At 36.4% G+C, this 15,117-nt stretch overlaps 1 protein-coding gene across 1 annotated transcript; it reads right to left on the bottom strand.

Moving 5' to 3' along the window:
• Positions 1-319: 319 nt before the first annotated feature.
• On the bottom strand, positions 320-14,067 carry KIAA0430 (KIAA0430 ortholog; the record flags this gene model as incomplete). The annotated part of the gene is made up of 14 exons (XM_010290656.1): positions 13,855-14,067; positions 11,531-12,199; positions 10,358-10,532; positions 8,698-8,924; positions 7,675-7,792; positions 6,751-6,923; positions 5,569-6,003; positions 4,862-5,031; positions 4,604-4,762; positions 3,719-3,908; positions 2,857-3,035; positions 1,834-1,914; positions 1,238-1,474; positions 320-439 (listed from the first exon to the last, which is right to left on the bottom strand). Coding segments are annotated over exons 1-14 (3,080 nt in total), but the record flags the coding sequence as incomplete, so codon positions are not given.
• Between the last annotated feature and the right edge of the window lie 1,050 nt (positions 14,068-15,117).

Here is a 15,117-nt window from a genome sequence, read left to right on the forward strand (position 1 = left end):
TATAAAAAAACCAATATACCACCTATAACAATAGCATTATTTTGAGACACTTCCTGAGCAAGAGGCTTCATCAACTAACACATTATAGAAGTCTTCATAAAATGCACATTTTAAATAAGTATGTCTTTTTTGCTCAACAAGAATTCAAAAAGTAATAATTTCATAAGATACTTATTTGCTATAAAAGATTCCATCTTACACAAGAACCGGAGTTTTTATACCACAGGTAGCTTCAGAGCATTACAACAGCCATCAATAAAGTTCTAAATCTTTTAACCTATCAGCCTTTACGCTAAAAGCCTAAATTAAAATATTTTACCTCAGTAAAGGCACAGTACCCTCATGTGTCTGTAGAAGACTATGAACTTGGGGAGCAAATGTCTTCAGAGACAAAATCACAAAAGGAATTCTATAAGAATCTGGATCAAACTCATGCTCACTGTAAAAAGAAGAGGTTGAAGTTTATATGCTCATTCTACACATAGCTTCAGCATAGTATGCCTGTGCTCACCTATAGTAAACATACACATACGACATACTGCTACTCACTGACAATACCACTATGTACAGTCACAAGCAACTTCCACCTTTTCCTCACAAAAGTTAATACAGCTACAGCAAACTTCCAGAAGACAAGCAACATTTAGAAGACCACATTTTTATTACTATTAGATTAAAACTTTCAGATTAAATTTTAGCAGCACATACCAGGCAGTTAACAGTGAACACCTAATAACTGCTCTAGAAGCACAACCTGGCTGCTGTTGAATAAAACAAACAAAAAAACTTAACATATAGCTTCAGGAAGTCTTCAACCCAGTACGAACCACTTACTAAAAGCAGCTGGAGGCCAAAAGAAGAACGATCAGCTCCAGCTATAATTACATAATAAAATTCAAGCTAATAGAAACCTCTAGTATGTATAATCTACATATATATATGTATATACATATAACCAGAGGAAGGTAGCATATATTTCAGCTTCTGTTTAAGAGGTACTCAATCTTGGCAGCTGCGCAAGAATACAATAATGTTATCTGAACAGACTGATCCGTAAGAACTGCCTGTAAAATTTGCTGTGGCAACTCGCAATTTTTCTGCCCGACTTCTTGTGAACATATAAAGAGCGACTGGAGCATGCTATATGAACATATATACCTCAACTTTAATATAGCTGTAAGCGTTAAATGCTGTTCAAACATTTTGTAAGATTTTATAGTATTTATACACAGCTTACATAAAGTCTTTATTCAGGCAATGCTGCTTACAAACAGGCTCATGGTATTCCAACTCTTCAAATATTATAGGACTACAGTTTGCTGATGAACCATCATGTGACTGTGAAGATCCCAGTGGACTCTGCCGGGCTTGGCTGCTGGGTAAAAGGCACACCAGCCGCGCACTTCCTTGGTCACGGATTGCCACAGTATCCGTTAGCTTATACAAGTCTGATACAATTAATTTATGCCCAAATCTAAAAGAAACAAATTGAAATAAATACACTTTATAAACACAGTTAGAGACTGCAGTAATCTGCATTTTTTAAGAAACAGGAATAAACACTAGAAACTATGCAAAATGTTCAGGTGACTTTTCTATTCATCCCTATGTAGAGAAATTAAGTAAAATACTGAAAGAAAATACATATCCTCTATGAAAGGCCAGTATTACAGTCATTGCTGCTGGATCGGTAATGTGCTGCAATATCTAAACAAAAAGAAACCCGTAACACTCCATTCTGTTATGGAATAACACTCTCTATAATTCACTGTAATTCCACAAGATCAGATTCTTTTTAGAAGTTCTAGAGAAAAAACACAACTGAGGACTTACTTCTTTTCATAGATTTCTGTGAATTTGAATACAGGCAGACAACAAGCAGGTGCATCCTGCAGAATGGATATTGTTTCTGAGCTATAAAAGAAGTTTTATAACATTAGTACAAAATTAATCTGTTATTATTAGTCTCCAGCCAAAATTGGTGAGGTATTTACAGATGCAGTTTATGAACTATAAACATAAAAGGACAAACTGCATTCCTTTCCATCCCAGCACTACAAAAGGTGACACTTCAGATCAGCGGAGTGCAAATAGTAACACTTCTGCTAGCTCATTAGGTAACATCTCTGCATCTTTCATAGGTGGTGGTAAGATTTCAACCATCTATAAAATGCAACATTAAAGCTGCAGCACTAGAAGTTACCAGCATGGTCATTAAGAACTCTGAACAGGCATAAACTAAAAGGCAAGAATGACAGAGTTGTAAATTATACAAGGGCAAGTAGCACATAATTATAGAACACTCCACGCACTATTTTCACTGGAGTTTTCTGGGAAAACAAAGACAACTTTTTTCGTAATGCTTTCTTTCAGTAAGGAAAAAATTGAAATAGAAAATACTTGTATTCTCACTAACACCAGAACTCTAGTTCTATCATCTTCCATCTAGAAAATGGAAATCAAAAGACACACCAACAGCATTTAAACTGTGTACCCCATCCTCAAAGAGAAGATTCATATGCACTTCCTTGGAAGAAAGAAATAAAGGTGCCAAGTATTATCTTAACTCAGCTGCACAAATTAAGTTATTGAGGTATATTAGCATTATGAAAGAGTAGCACTGAAACTAATAAACACTATTAAATAGAGATCTAGTCTCTTCAGATGCAACTTAAAATATAAGCAGTGTAAAAATGCTAAACTGAAAACTAGCCTAGTTGTATTTAACACATTCATCAAGTCGTAAGACAGATTTTACTTTATTTCTCTATCATTCCTTTCCTCAGTATTTTAAATGATCTCTCAGCTATTAAATACATGCTAGAACAACTGAGACAATGCCGAAGTGCTTATTACCCGAGTAGAGAGAGTGATTTACTAGCAGCTCCTGTTGCTAATGAGACCTGGATCCTTTTACTGCCAATCTTGTATCTGTGAAGATTGTTGACAGCACTGATTGCTTCTTGCAGATTTTCCATCTGAACTGTAGCCTTCAACTGGTAGTCTGTATGAGGACTGAGCTCTACACTTTTTACCTGAAGGAAGAAAACATTTATCAAAATATTAACACAAGGCAAGCCAACACAAGAGTAGCACCATCTTGCTTTGGCAGTGGCCAAATACAATGCAAAAGGGAACTGAGTATGATGAACCGTGGCCAACAGGACAATGCAAACAGGAACCAAGTCCAGTGAGCCTTAGCCAAGGCAAGACCATGATATTCCTTTAACACAAGCATCATCTTCCCATGTAGATTATGCCAGAACAATGTAATCTACAGATCAGACAGAATTAGGCCTGCTGCAGAAAGGACCTCTCCTTGCATAGTTGCTTCTTACTGATTCACACTCTCCATGTCTGTTTTGATCACTTCTGATTCAAAACAAACTTTCTGTGATTGTTCAGCTGACATTAGGAATTCAGCTTTACAGCTAAAGCCTAAGTCTCTTCTCTGCATCACTAATGAGCCACTTACTAAGAATTTCACATACAAAGTTTCAGAACACCAGATCTATGAAGACCCCATGCAAATTAAGAAGATAATGCAAGTGATGAACTGGTCTTTTTGAAGGAAGAAGACAATTTAACAAAGTTTAAAAGTCATGTTTTGATAGCTTTCCATTCCTACTCACTTAAAGCCAGACCACAAACATGTCCATAAACACATAAACAGGAAGTACATAAAAAACAGATTTAATAAAGGTATTTTAGCCTTTACCTTGCCATGTCTTGAGAAAATTTCTTGTAAATTTTGCTGCAACTCTTTTCTGGACAATCTATAATCTACATTGCTTATCTGAATGTCTGCACCATTTGCAAAAGGATCAGGGCAGTCTGTACCACTGGTATGATTTACTACATTAAACGTGAGTGGAGAAGATCTATTTGAGAGGTTTGGAGACATACTCCTGTGTAAAATAAAAACATTTATGAGCTAAAGTAGCTCTTGCACAATTCTGATATTTACATTTCAAAATTAATCAGAAAATATATGCAGATCAAGAGCACAAATACAGCACTTCGAAGGTATTTTCCCAGTACGTATGTGCAGACAAAACAAATTTCACCACAAGCAAAATGTCATAACATTTTGAAGAAATGAAATAATTCGTATTGCATTTCAAAGACACCCAATTTAATCATATATTTGACACCAAGTCTTATTAATCTATCTTATTAATACATTTTAAAAAGGCAAACTCATTCACATTATTTTAATAATTGGCAAAGGCCAGATATTTAAGTCTACAAGAATTTAGTGGGCCTGGATAAATTTCTACTGGGAATGTCAAAAGCACTGAAATTAAGAAGAGTAAGATGTCTATAATACTTCTGAAAATTCTTCAGAAGATTTAAAGACAAAGTTTGCAGGAAACAATTGCCATACAGTAAGTTTCTGAGAAAGAGTTCACTCCATCTTATACTTACATCCACCCTCTGTTACCTGTTATACAGCACCATCACAGTTTCCTTTAATGCACTGATTTATGTGGAGGCAAAAGTAATGTGCTTAGCATACACAATTCCATATGCAGCTGTCAATAATGAATGTATATACCCGTGAAGTCTCACTTCACTTCCCAAATGAGACATAGACACTTACCGAGATGACCAGCAACTCTGAGACATGAGTAAAGGACTGAGTTGTCTTGAGGCTGTCAACTTACTGAAAGCAGAGGGATAGCTGACCTGAAATACAGTTTCGTCTTTATCTTTATCTACAGGGGAATTGGTAATGCTCCTGGAAGCAGAGGTCTCTTTTCTATTTACAAATACATATAAGAAAAAGAAAAAAACATTACATTGCAGAACTCCTTTAAAATAATGTAGCTAACACTGATGTCTTTATGTTTAAACATACTTCTGACTACTTTTACAGGATGATTCTCCCATTCCGATTTTTTTTGTTGCCAGAGACACAGGAATCACTGCATTAGAGTTGCTCTGAGGAGAAGGAATTTGTTCTCCTAAATGTTCTTGCTGGTTTTCAGTATTTCTACTGGTGGTCTTTGATTCAAGGCGGCACAGTTCCTATGTAAAACAGATGAAAGGTCAGCAGAAAAGCACCAGACATTCCTTGCCAGAGGCTTTCCTCGTGATGGAAACCTAGATAACTGACAGATTTTTCTTTAACAGCATTTTCCTTGGTAGTTCATAACAGGAATATTTGATTTTCTGTGACAGACAATAGTAAGCTGTCAATTAGTTGAAATATTTTTGCTACACCGTCAATCTACCCTAGTTCTCCTTAAAACTAGCAAAGGGATCACTCTTCAACACCAATACAAAATTCAAAACTGGCCTAGAATTTGAGACTCAGTAAGTACCAGCAGTATTTCCAAATTGACATAAAGTGGCAGGGAAGGGGAAAAACAACCCTCAAATTCATCGTTTGCTTTCCAAGCAGATACAATTTTCCAATATTTTCCAATACAGCTCTCATTCAGGAATGTCACTATACATTAGTTATTTATTAACTACGACTGACAAGTTAAAGATAAAGCTGTAACAGAAACAATCCTCAGAACATGAGGAAAAGCAAGAATACTTAATAAGGTAGAACAATACCTGTAAACTTTTAACATGTGTGGGTTTGACAATCGATCCATGAATCTGGAATCCTCTCCCAGCAGAGCCTTTGGTACCAAGAGACTGATCACTTGAGTCTTTGTTGAGGAGGCACAGCTTTGTGTTCTTGTTAATTTTTTTGGGAGACTTCATCTTTTCAGCTCCCACAAAGCTGGAACTTTTTGTTTCATTAAGTTCTTTGTTTTTGGGAGTAAAAGACACTACAATCCTGTTACCAAAAACATCTTCATTTTCCATTCGCTTCCGAGCCCTTTCAGCACTTTCTTGATTTAAAAAACGGAGAATTGCACTGCTTCCAGAAATGCTCAGCACCTTCCCTCCACAGTTGTCTGACAAACGCCTGAGTCTATTACTGACACTTTTGCTGTCTCTGTTTGTTGGCAGATTATAAACATATAATAATGTATGGCATGCCTGTTTAAAAGGAGTAAGATTTTAATTTGGTTATGTCAGAATACCCTCTTGTTCAAAACCAGTATTTTTATACTGATTCTGGTAACACTCTCTCCCCCCGCTCCCCTCAAGTCATTCTTCTTGCAGCATTCAATTCGCTTGGAAAACTCTCATACCAATGTAGATCCTCAAACTTCCATCTCCAATATAATTTAAAGCTAGAAGAGACTATAGCATCCCTGATCAATAGATCAATACCTGATCACTTCTCCAGATAATAAAGCATTACTGTTTGCAACCCAAGAATTCCATATATTCTACACCTGCATGTGAACACACAGTTCAGGAAGTTATTTCAAAGGAAGAAAAGGTTACGAGTGCTGCGCAAAGATAACACAAAAAATACAGAGGGAATCATCAGGAAGACAAAAACTCCAAGAAAACAGTCACTCAAAACTGTTAAGAAAGCATCGCAGAGCTATCTTAATGCACAACTGAGTACCTACCTTAACCTTCTGCCAGTGAAAGAAAAGCATGTAAGATACACTATCTGATAAAATATTTAGTGATAAGAATGGGACCTTGCTATTTTACTTTAGTTAATTACTTTATTATTTCATTCTTTCAGTCTTTAAGCAGAAAGCATACATTCATGTGGTAGTAACTGAAATACAAACAGTGGTCAAGTATGCAGCAGACATCCTATCTAAATTAGAAAAAAGTAGTTGACATTGAGATGTTTGTTGTATTAAGAATTAAAATCCTTACCGGCATTTTCAGTGGTAACCTTGGTGGCAAGTCTGAAATAAATTCTTCAAAACAAATAAGCTCATGAGCATGATGTAAGAGTGCTTCTGAAGCTTGGTTTTTATGTACCAAAATTATCCGAAAACCATGTCGGTGTCTCAGGTCACTGAGTTCCAAAGCAAAGTTTACATCCGCTGGAGAACGAAAAAAAAAATAGAATGAACAAGGAAATACATCAAAAAGCTGGGGAGCGGGCAGTGGATATCAAACAAACACTCCAGGTCTCAATGACAAGTTCCATTTATCACTGAAAATTTCCAGTGAAAAAGCACCACCAGCTACAAGGCTTCTCAACAGACATAATTTAAATCAGCAGTTAATATTCAGTCTCAGACAAGGGCTTCCTTTCAATAGCAACTTTTAGCAATTTATCAGCAAGACATTTGACTAGTACTGTATACTTCTATCGCAAACATTAGTTTAGCTTTAGGGAGATGTCCAGGGCAACACATGCCAATTAAATAGTTGAGTGGCTTGCATATTTAACTGTATAGTATGCTGCTACAATAATGAAAAACAAATCAAATACATTTTGCTCAAAGCATTCAGAAAGACTACCATAAGGAAGACTCAATGAGTTTTACTTTATCAGCTTCCTGCTGAAGCTGTCTAACTTTAGACAGTATTTATACACATACCTATTGACACTCCACAAGACATCAGATTCCAATGCCGATAGTTAACTAAGCCAAGTTCTCATCTTGCTTTCTCCCTTGCTGCCACTGACATTAAGAATTCTTGAGCAATTCAGTTAAAGCTCATTCTGATTCTAACCACAAAGCTGATTCTAACCACAACCCTTGGAAAGTAAATAGTCATATGCAAAAGTACTACTGAAGAGAGGAACTGAATTCTGCACTGTAGATTAGTACCACTAGCACTTACTTGACACAAGAACCACAGTGGCAGGCGCAGTGTGTGTATCAGCAAATCTCCTAAGACTCTGTCTGAGTTTGTCATCAGCAGCATTCTTTGCTGTAGCATTGATGTGCGCAACAGTCACCTGCGGAAATGCATACATAGGCTCTAAAGAAAAGCTTGAATGTTAACTATGCTTGCCTAAATTTATTTTTAAATAACAAATACAAGCTTTCACAGGCACCTTTTATTTAGATAAATTAACACACACATCCACTCAATAAAACATGTATGGATCTCAAACTGTTCTAATGAGCAATGAACTTCAACCCTAGTTGTTCAGCAATGTCTTAGGGATGACTTCCACTGTTCTGTGTTAAAGATCACAATTTACATGCCTTAAAAATATTCCATAAGCCCGGATTTGAATTAGAGGTGTGACAAACGTAGGAAGTACTCCCTATCAATTCATTTTACCTCACATAAGCAGATATACTGTCAACCTGTTATCATATCTGCAATTTAGGATGTGGGAAGGGAATTTCTGACTTAAACCTACACAAAAAGTTAAAAAATACCAAGAAACAAAAAAGTATTCGTGGAAAAACATGCAGTTTTAAAGGTGCCCCAATCAATAGCACTAATTTACAAGTGTCCTCACTAATCAGCACAATATTCACTAACAGAATTAAAAAAGTTAAGTTCACACAATCATAATTCTTTGAGGTTAATGATTTAGTCATTAACTAATCATTAGATTTGAAGGGTAACACTAGAAATGCAGCCACCAGCACTTACTACTGGATGAAATAAAAATCCTCTTTACTAAAGCTAAAACAGTAATCTACCTATAATGGAACACAGTTTCAGTTTTAAAAAGTATCACACCGAGGAGTCCAGCATTAAGGACCCACCCATAAACTAATTATAAGCTCATGCACTAAAAAACCAGAAGCTAACATAAAGTTTTAGTGAACAGGAAGCACTATTAGAACGCTCAGAGTACACAAATTCTCAAGCAAGAACATCAAGTAGAGGCTGTTTGGATACCTGGCAGTTGTTTAGTTCCTGAATAACTTCTTTATTTTCTTTACTAATGTCACATACACAGATGAATTCTGCCTCTCTGTGACCTTTAAAAAACTTTTCACGAATCCTCTGTACAACCGCTATAGCTGAACGGCCAGTGGGAACTGAACAGTTTTCAATATCCCAGAAGACTCCAATGGGGGGCAAGTTTTCCAGAACTTGGCCTGTTATTGCAACTTCCGGAGACCCTGTACAGGTTTAACAACACAGCTCATTTATCTCCAAATACGAAAATTGTTAAACTTGGTAAACTATGAACTTTGCACACAGGAAGCTTTATTTTTTAGAGAACAACATGCCCAGGAATGCAAGTTGAGTTTTATTTTCTTAAGGAATCTAGAAACAAATCAGGTATTTCCAAAGTTTCTCTTTAAGGGAGAAATTTTATACCTCAAATCAGTCTTAAGCAGAAATTTAGTCACTTTTAAGTTAGGATAAAAATGCAAGACAACTTCAGCTTTACATTTAAACTCTCGAATAAGCAAGTAATGTATTTTTAAAAATGTTATCAAATGCTGAGGTGGTATGTGCCATGAAAATTGTCTGAAGTTGTGTCGCACAAAGCTCAGCAGGTGCTATATTGGTAATGGAAGTGAAACGAAAGCTGTTCAGTGTGCATTAGATAAAGAATCTAAACAGAACTGGATGAGATTACCAGTATAGTGATAATGATTATAGAAAATTAAGGCAGTATGGAATAAACACAGAAGTATCCTACAGTTCAGGAGAGTGAGTTTACAAGTTTTTGCTATCACAAGCTAAGAAGTGCAAATAAAGTTTCTGGTGTTTCAGCAGTCTGAATATCTATTTAATTTTGAATTAACATTATACACCCATTCCAATCCCACAAAACAACTGGAAAAGAAACATGAAGAATGACACAGAATCCTCACAGGTTAAAAACAAGCTAAGAATTAAAGTCAGCTGAGAATATAAAATTAATCACACCAGACAAATGTCATATTTGTTTAAGTATATGTTGACTAGTTATTCTTCTATAAAAAATGCAATACCAGTGAATCTTGTAGACACTTAATTGGGGTGTTGCACCTTAAAAACCTAAAAATGGGTGTAGTCTTAAAACAATAGTAAAACTATCCAATTTCTTATTATTCCATGACACTAAGTTTACAATGTTCATACTAGATATGATTTTGCAATTGAAGCAATATTAACACTGTAGAAAGACCATGTAATTATTTCACACAATATTTTCCTCTCAAGAACACTGAAAAAAGCTATATTGCAATTATAAATATTACACCTTTACTGCATATGGAGTAAGAATAGACACTACAGACTAAGAAAATACTTTCGAAAGTATGGCTGAAGACAATTTCTTTATACACCATGAAATAGCTTCCAAGACCTTAGAATAATAGTAAAAAAAAATATCAAAAATCTATGCAAACAGTACAGTAAGTTAACTAGGTAGTCAAAACAAGTAAAGCCAAGTTATGACTTTACAAAACAGAAAAAAGGTATTTTTTTTACTGTTTAGTCTTCTATGACTTCATAGATGTTACCAGAGAACAGTACAATTTAAGAGAACTCTTCATGTGCACAACAGTATTTAAGGAGGACATCCACTAAGTAAAAGTTTCAATCAAATGGGGTTTACCATATTTCTGTGGTGATTTGCCAAGGCTGCTCGCCAGTAGCAAACTCTTCTCATTTCCTGCTCCTTTGGTTCCACAGCCATTACATACTGGGATAGGAACAGGTGCAGTCTGTGCACTTGGAGGAGGAATATTTGGCCAGATTTTAGCAGCATCAACTAGGCTGTTTCTGGTTGGCTGTTGGGACAATTTTTCAAAAAGATGTTCATTTAGTATACAATATTAACACACAGTATTCCATGCTAGAAACAGTTTCCCTTCTACAACAAATGCAGGTTCAGATGTACTCTAAAGTTAACAACAGTATCACTGCACAAAGGAAGCTTCTACCCTAGTCTCTCCTAGTATACTTAGCTCTAGATTTCCAAATGCAAGGAAAGATTCTGTTAAACTCTGCACATAAAGACGTGCCATCTTTAAGAAGTACTAATATGTATTCTAAGGAAAAAAAAAAGAAAAAAGACCTGGCATGTGAAATCAGCACAATTAAGAGTACAAGGATGAATCACCTCGCCCCCCAATAGTGGTCACATCCAAACATATTGAATTCACCATTTAGTTTATTCAAATGACAACATTTCATTTTTACCTTGCAAACTTGAATTTGGAAGGTTAAGTAACACATCTCGCAAAGCTGAGAAATTCCTATTAAAATTCAAGCCCTGTTTTAATCAGTTCTAAAGTGTACCAAATTGCTACTGAAGTATAAATTACTGATTTGGGAAGACTGAACTACAACATATCAAACCAAAAATATAACTTGTAGCATCAGACATTTCACCTGACTTACAAATGGATCTTTATTGATCAGCTGTCCAAGGGTACATGTTAACTGTTGTTAGCCTTTTCTCAGTCACTACTATGGAACATTGTAATTGGAGCTATCAAGAAGAGATAACTGTCTTTCAAATCCAGTCAAAATTCTTCTTGAGTACATTACAGATCACCTGTAAGCTAAACATTGTGATAGCTTCTTTTGTCTTCCTATCGAAATTAATGTTACCTCAGAAGAGAGATCATCTTTAAAAAGGATATCTGGTACATTTGGACTGTGCATCACCAACTAGGAAGACGCAAGCTGCAACCCATGGAAGCTAGTGTTTTGCCCAAGTAACATTATTTTAGCATTAACCATATACAATGCTTAATGAATGAGAAATGTGATGTGTACAAACCTTGCTCAAGCAGTCATTGCAGTAGTGAGAGCCCTTTAAACAAACCGAAGGTGCCATGTTTAGGTGCAAAGGGTTGGCGCACACACGTGATGTTAACTCCGACTGTGCAATATGCTCATCCAAGTGGCCTGTAGCCCCACTTGTGAATTCAGAACAAGGGAAATAGCCGGAAGATGTGCAGCTCTGAAGGGCTGGAAACTGATGCAGTTTGTGCATGTTACCATGACAGGACTGGAAATGGAGTTTTCCACAACAGGGCAGATGTTGACAGGAAGATACACTGTTTTCTACACACATGCCAGGGAACTCACTCGCAATGCCTGCCAAATTGCTTCTAGCTGGAGGATTCTTCAGTGAAGATGCAGACTGATAAGCAAATCCTGACCCTACTTGACAAGTAATCGTCCCAGTGCTTTTTGAGTCTAATATTGTGCCAGGGTGAATCAAGTTACCACCACCACCACCACAATGCATTTGTGGAGTACAAGAAGAGTCAGAGCCATGAGCACAGCAGCTTACTTTCGGGCCAGGTGAAAGCTGTATTTGCTGTTGCTGAAGAGGACGAACATCAGGAAGCGGTACTGCTGGAAACGGTTTAGAGCCAGCATTATGAGGAGATGAAGCATCCTTTAATTCTACAGCAGCTTTCTTGTTCTCCATGTAATCTTTCTAGAAAATGAAAGCTCAGTTACATTCAGATACATAAATAAACCAACAATTTTATAGTATAAACAAGCATATTTTTAGACTGTTACAATTTTGGCAAAAACAGAACTTTTCAGAAGTATTATCTCTATGATTACTATTACCTCACTGTCTGAACATCTAAAATATTAAAAGAAACATGCCAGTTATGTGTGCCAGCCTGAGGTATATTGGTATCAGTGGATTTTGGAAGCAATAAAACAAAAAAGCTATAAACCAAATAGCAATGGGTCTGTAAAACAGAATTTGAAAAGCAGAAAACCGTTAGGCTACAGCTGAGACACTCTACAATTGCAAAGCAAAAAAACATTTATTTCTTTTAAGAGCAAACAGACAGATACGAAGTAAAAAAACACCACAGTTTGGGAGTACATAAGTAACCATCTTTAAAGTCTTTTTTCAAGGTAAAAGTTGTATTAGACTTTTAGAAGTAATGTATTAACAGGCTAAGACTTAAAAAAATTAGAAATTATATCAAGCGGGTAAACTAACACAGGACAAGAGACTAAATTTTCACCACAACTATGTAAGTTCTTTTCGCCTACTCTGATTTAAGATAAAGACGTACAGTCATAAAGGCTTAGACAGAAATACAGGGTGTTTTTCTAAAACGGCAGCAGTGAAAACTAAGCAAGGTTATGAGAAGCACCAGAACAGTCAAGGTCAGTAGAGTTACCCTGCATACAACTCACTGCTCCAAAGCTTTAGGTCAGTACTTTGGAACAACTTTTACTTGCCAAATTTAATTTAATGCATTTCCTACTACACAGTAATGAATAATTGATTATCCAAGTTCAAAACCCTTCTTCTCTACCTGATACCACATCTTATGAATTGAAGATACACTCTGCCAAAAGTCTGCCTGAAACTAGTTTATATGTTAAATTCCAGAATTCATGGCAGGTCCCTTCCTAACCCCTGACTCACAAGACCAGCAACACAAAAGAATACATGCTTATCTGTTTCCACTATGTCTTTTACTGAAAGTCAGACTGAACATGCATGAAAGTGCGTTACTTGAGCAAGCAAGCTCCAGTTGTTAAGTAAGTCATTGTGTTGTACTATTCCTTCTATTCCTTAGGTGCTTTGCATGTTAAACGTATAGAATCACATACAGTTACAGAACAGGTACATTTAAAGAAATGGAAAAAAAGAAAAATTAGACATTCATAAAGAACAGTATCCACAATTGCTGTAACTACTATATAGTAATAATTTAGAAAACTCTAAATTTGCCTCCAAACTAAATTGATAAAAATCTGGAAGCATGACGACTTCCCTACTCAACTCTTCAGCAATTACTTCACACAGCTTTCAAGAAGCTGCCTTATACACTTTTTGTCATTGTATTATTCCAGTCGTATTATTCCAAATAGAGCTGTAGAGAGTAAAGCCTGTCAAGCAAAGCAACTCGCCCATTTTCACCAACATCAATGACAGAGTTGTGAACACAACTAAAGACCTTAAATTCCCAGATAAATTTTGTACTTACCATGTTAACTGCTGTCTCCTCCTTCTCCCCTCCCCACTCTCCCCACTTAGTCAGCAATAACACTGCAGTTAGTTATACCGCTCTGTACCAGGATATCAACTATGCTTTTCATAAAGCACTGAATTACCGTTTTCGCACTGCAAGGCAAAGACTTTTCAGCAGCAGAAAAGCAATTAGAAAGTTTCCAGAGCCATGGTTTAGCATCATTCTCTTGTCGCTGAAGCCATCCGAATGATTTATTGCAGAGGTTCTCTGTCCTGTTTCCTTCCATCATACACCCAAACAAAAAGGTTCAACATTCTTTCATCCCCCCTTCCTTTCATTCTTCCCACCTGCTAAGGAGAGAAAAATGTATGCTTTAAATAACTTTTAAGGTAAGACAGAGAAAACCCTCAGTGGTCTTATGAATTCCACTATTGCTAGATCACTAAACCTGCATTATTTATGTTAAATTTAATTATGCATATGGAACACAGCCTTGACTATTCCCATTTAGTACAGGAACATTCCACACGACCTGCGGCAAGAGTGAGGTATTCCAAGGAAAACAGTATTTAAGTCCATGGCATTAGTTACAGAGTCCAAGAAAGGCTTTGCTGCTGACATGAAATAATTCCCTGAAACTTGCATTGTATTCTCCTGGAACAAGAAGCCAGGAGGTAGGCTTTCAAGAACAGCTCATCAGTAAATACAAAATAGGTGCAACTGAACTCAGCTGAAAGAATTAAGCTGCATTTTTTTTTCATTGTCTAACAAAACTATATATACCTGTATTAAGCACACAGCGTTTAGTAATTAAACAGAGCTTTAAATTTATTAAAGTTACTTACAAATACTTCTACTAATTCTTAAGCAGTCCCACAGCACACCACATCAATTTAGCTTTACAGAACAAAGAAGCAAACTAACTGAAGGCTCAGCCACACTGTACCAGAAAAACTACAATTAGCAATGAAGTCTTCTTACCCTCCAACTATGTATGGCACTCATTAGACTACACTCCTTCAGGGTTTTTTTGCATTTAAACGCAATAACCATGGAACACTTTCCATAGCATTATATTTGCCGCAGCGTTATTTTTAACCACAAACGTAGTTTGACTTTTTTTTTTAAAGCAAAAAAGTTTATTTACACAAATCCTAAGTACCTCGAAATTATGTTGTATAAAATATTAAGTTAATTAAAAGTTCTACAAGCCCAGAGTACATTACTTTCAAAAAATGTCGGGTATCACCAATTCGTTTAGAAGTTAAAACGGTAACTGGAAAGAAATTAGAAGTTATGTTAACTACATATGCCCGCGCTTTGCCCTCTGCAGCTCGCAGCTTCTCGGGTGCTCGCCGCCCGGCCTGGCCCACAGCCCGGGGGGCGACGGCGAGGCCCGACCCCC

The sequence above is a fragment of the Phaethon lepturus genome, unplaced genomic scaffold (assembly GCF_000687285.1).
Source record: "Phaethon lepturus isolate BGI_N335 unplaced genomic scaffold, ASM68728v1 scaffold55427, whole genome shotgun sequence".
NCBI classification, from domain to species: Eukaryota; Metazoa; Chordata; class Aves; order Phaethontiformes; family Phaethontidae; genus Phaethon; species Phaethon lepturus.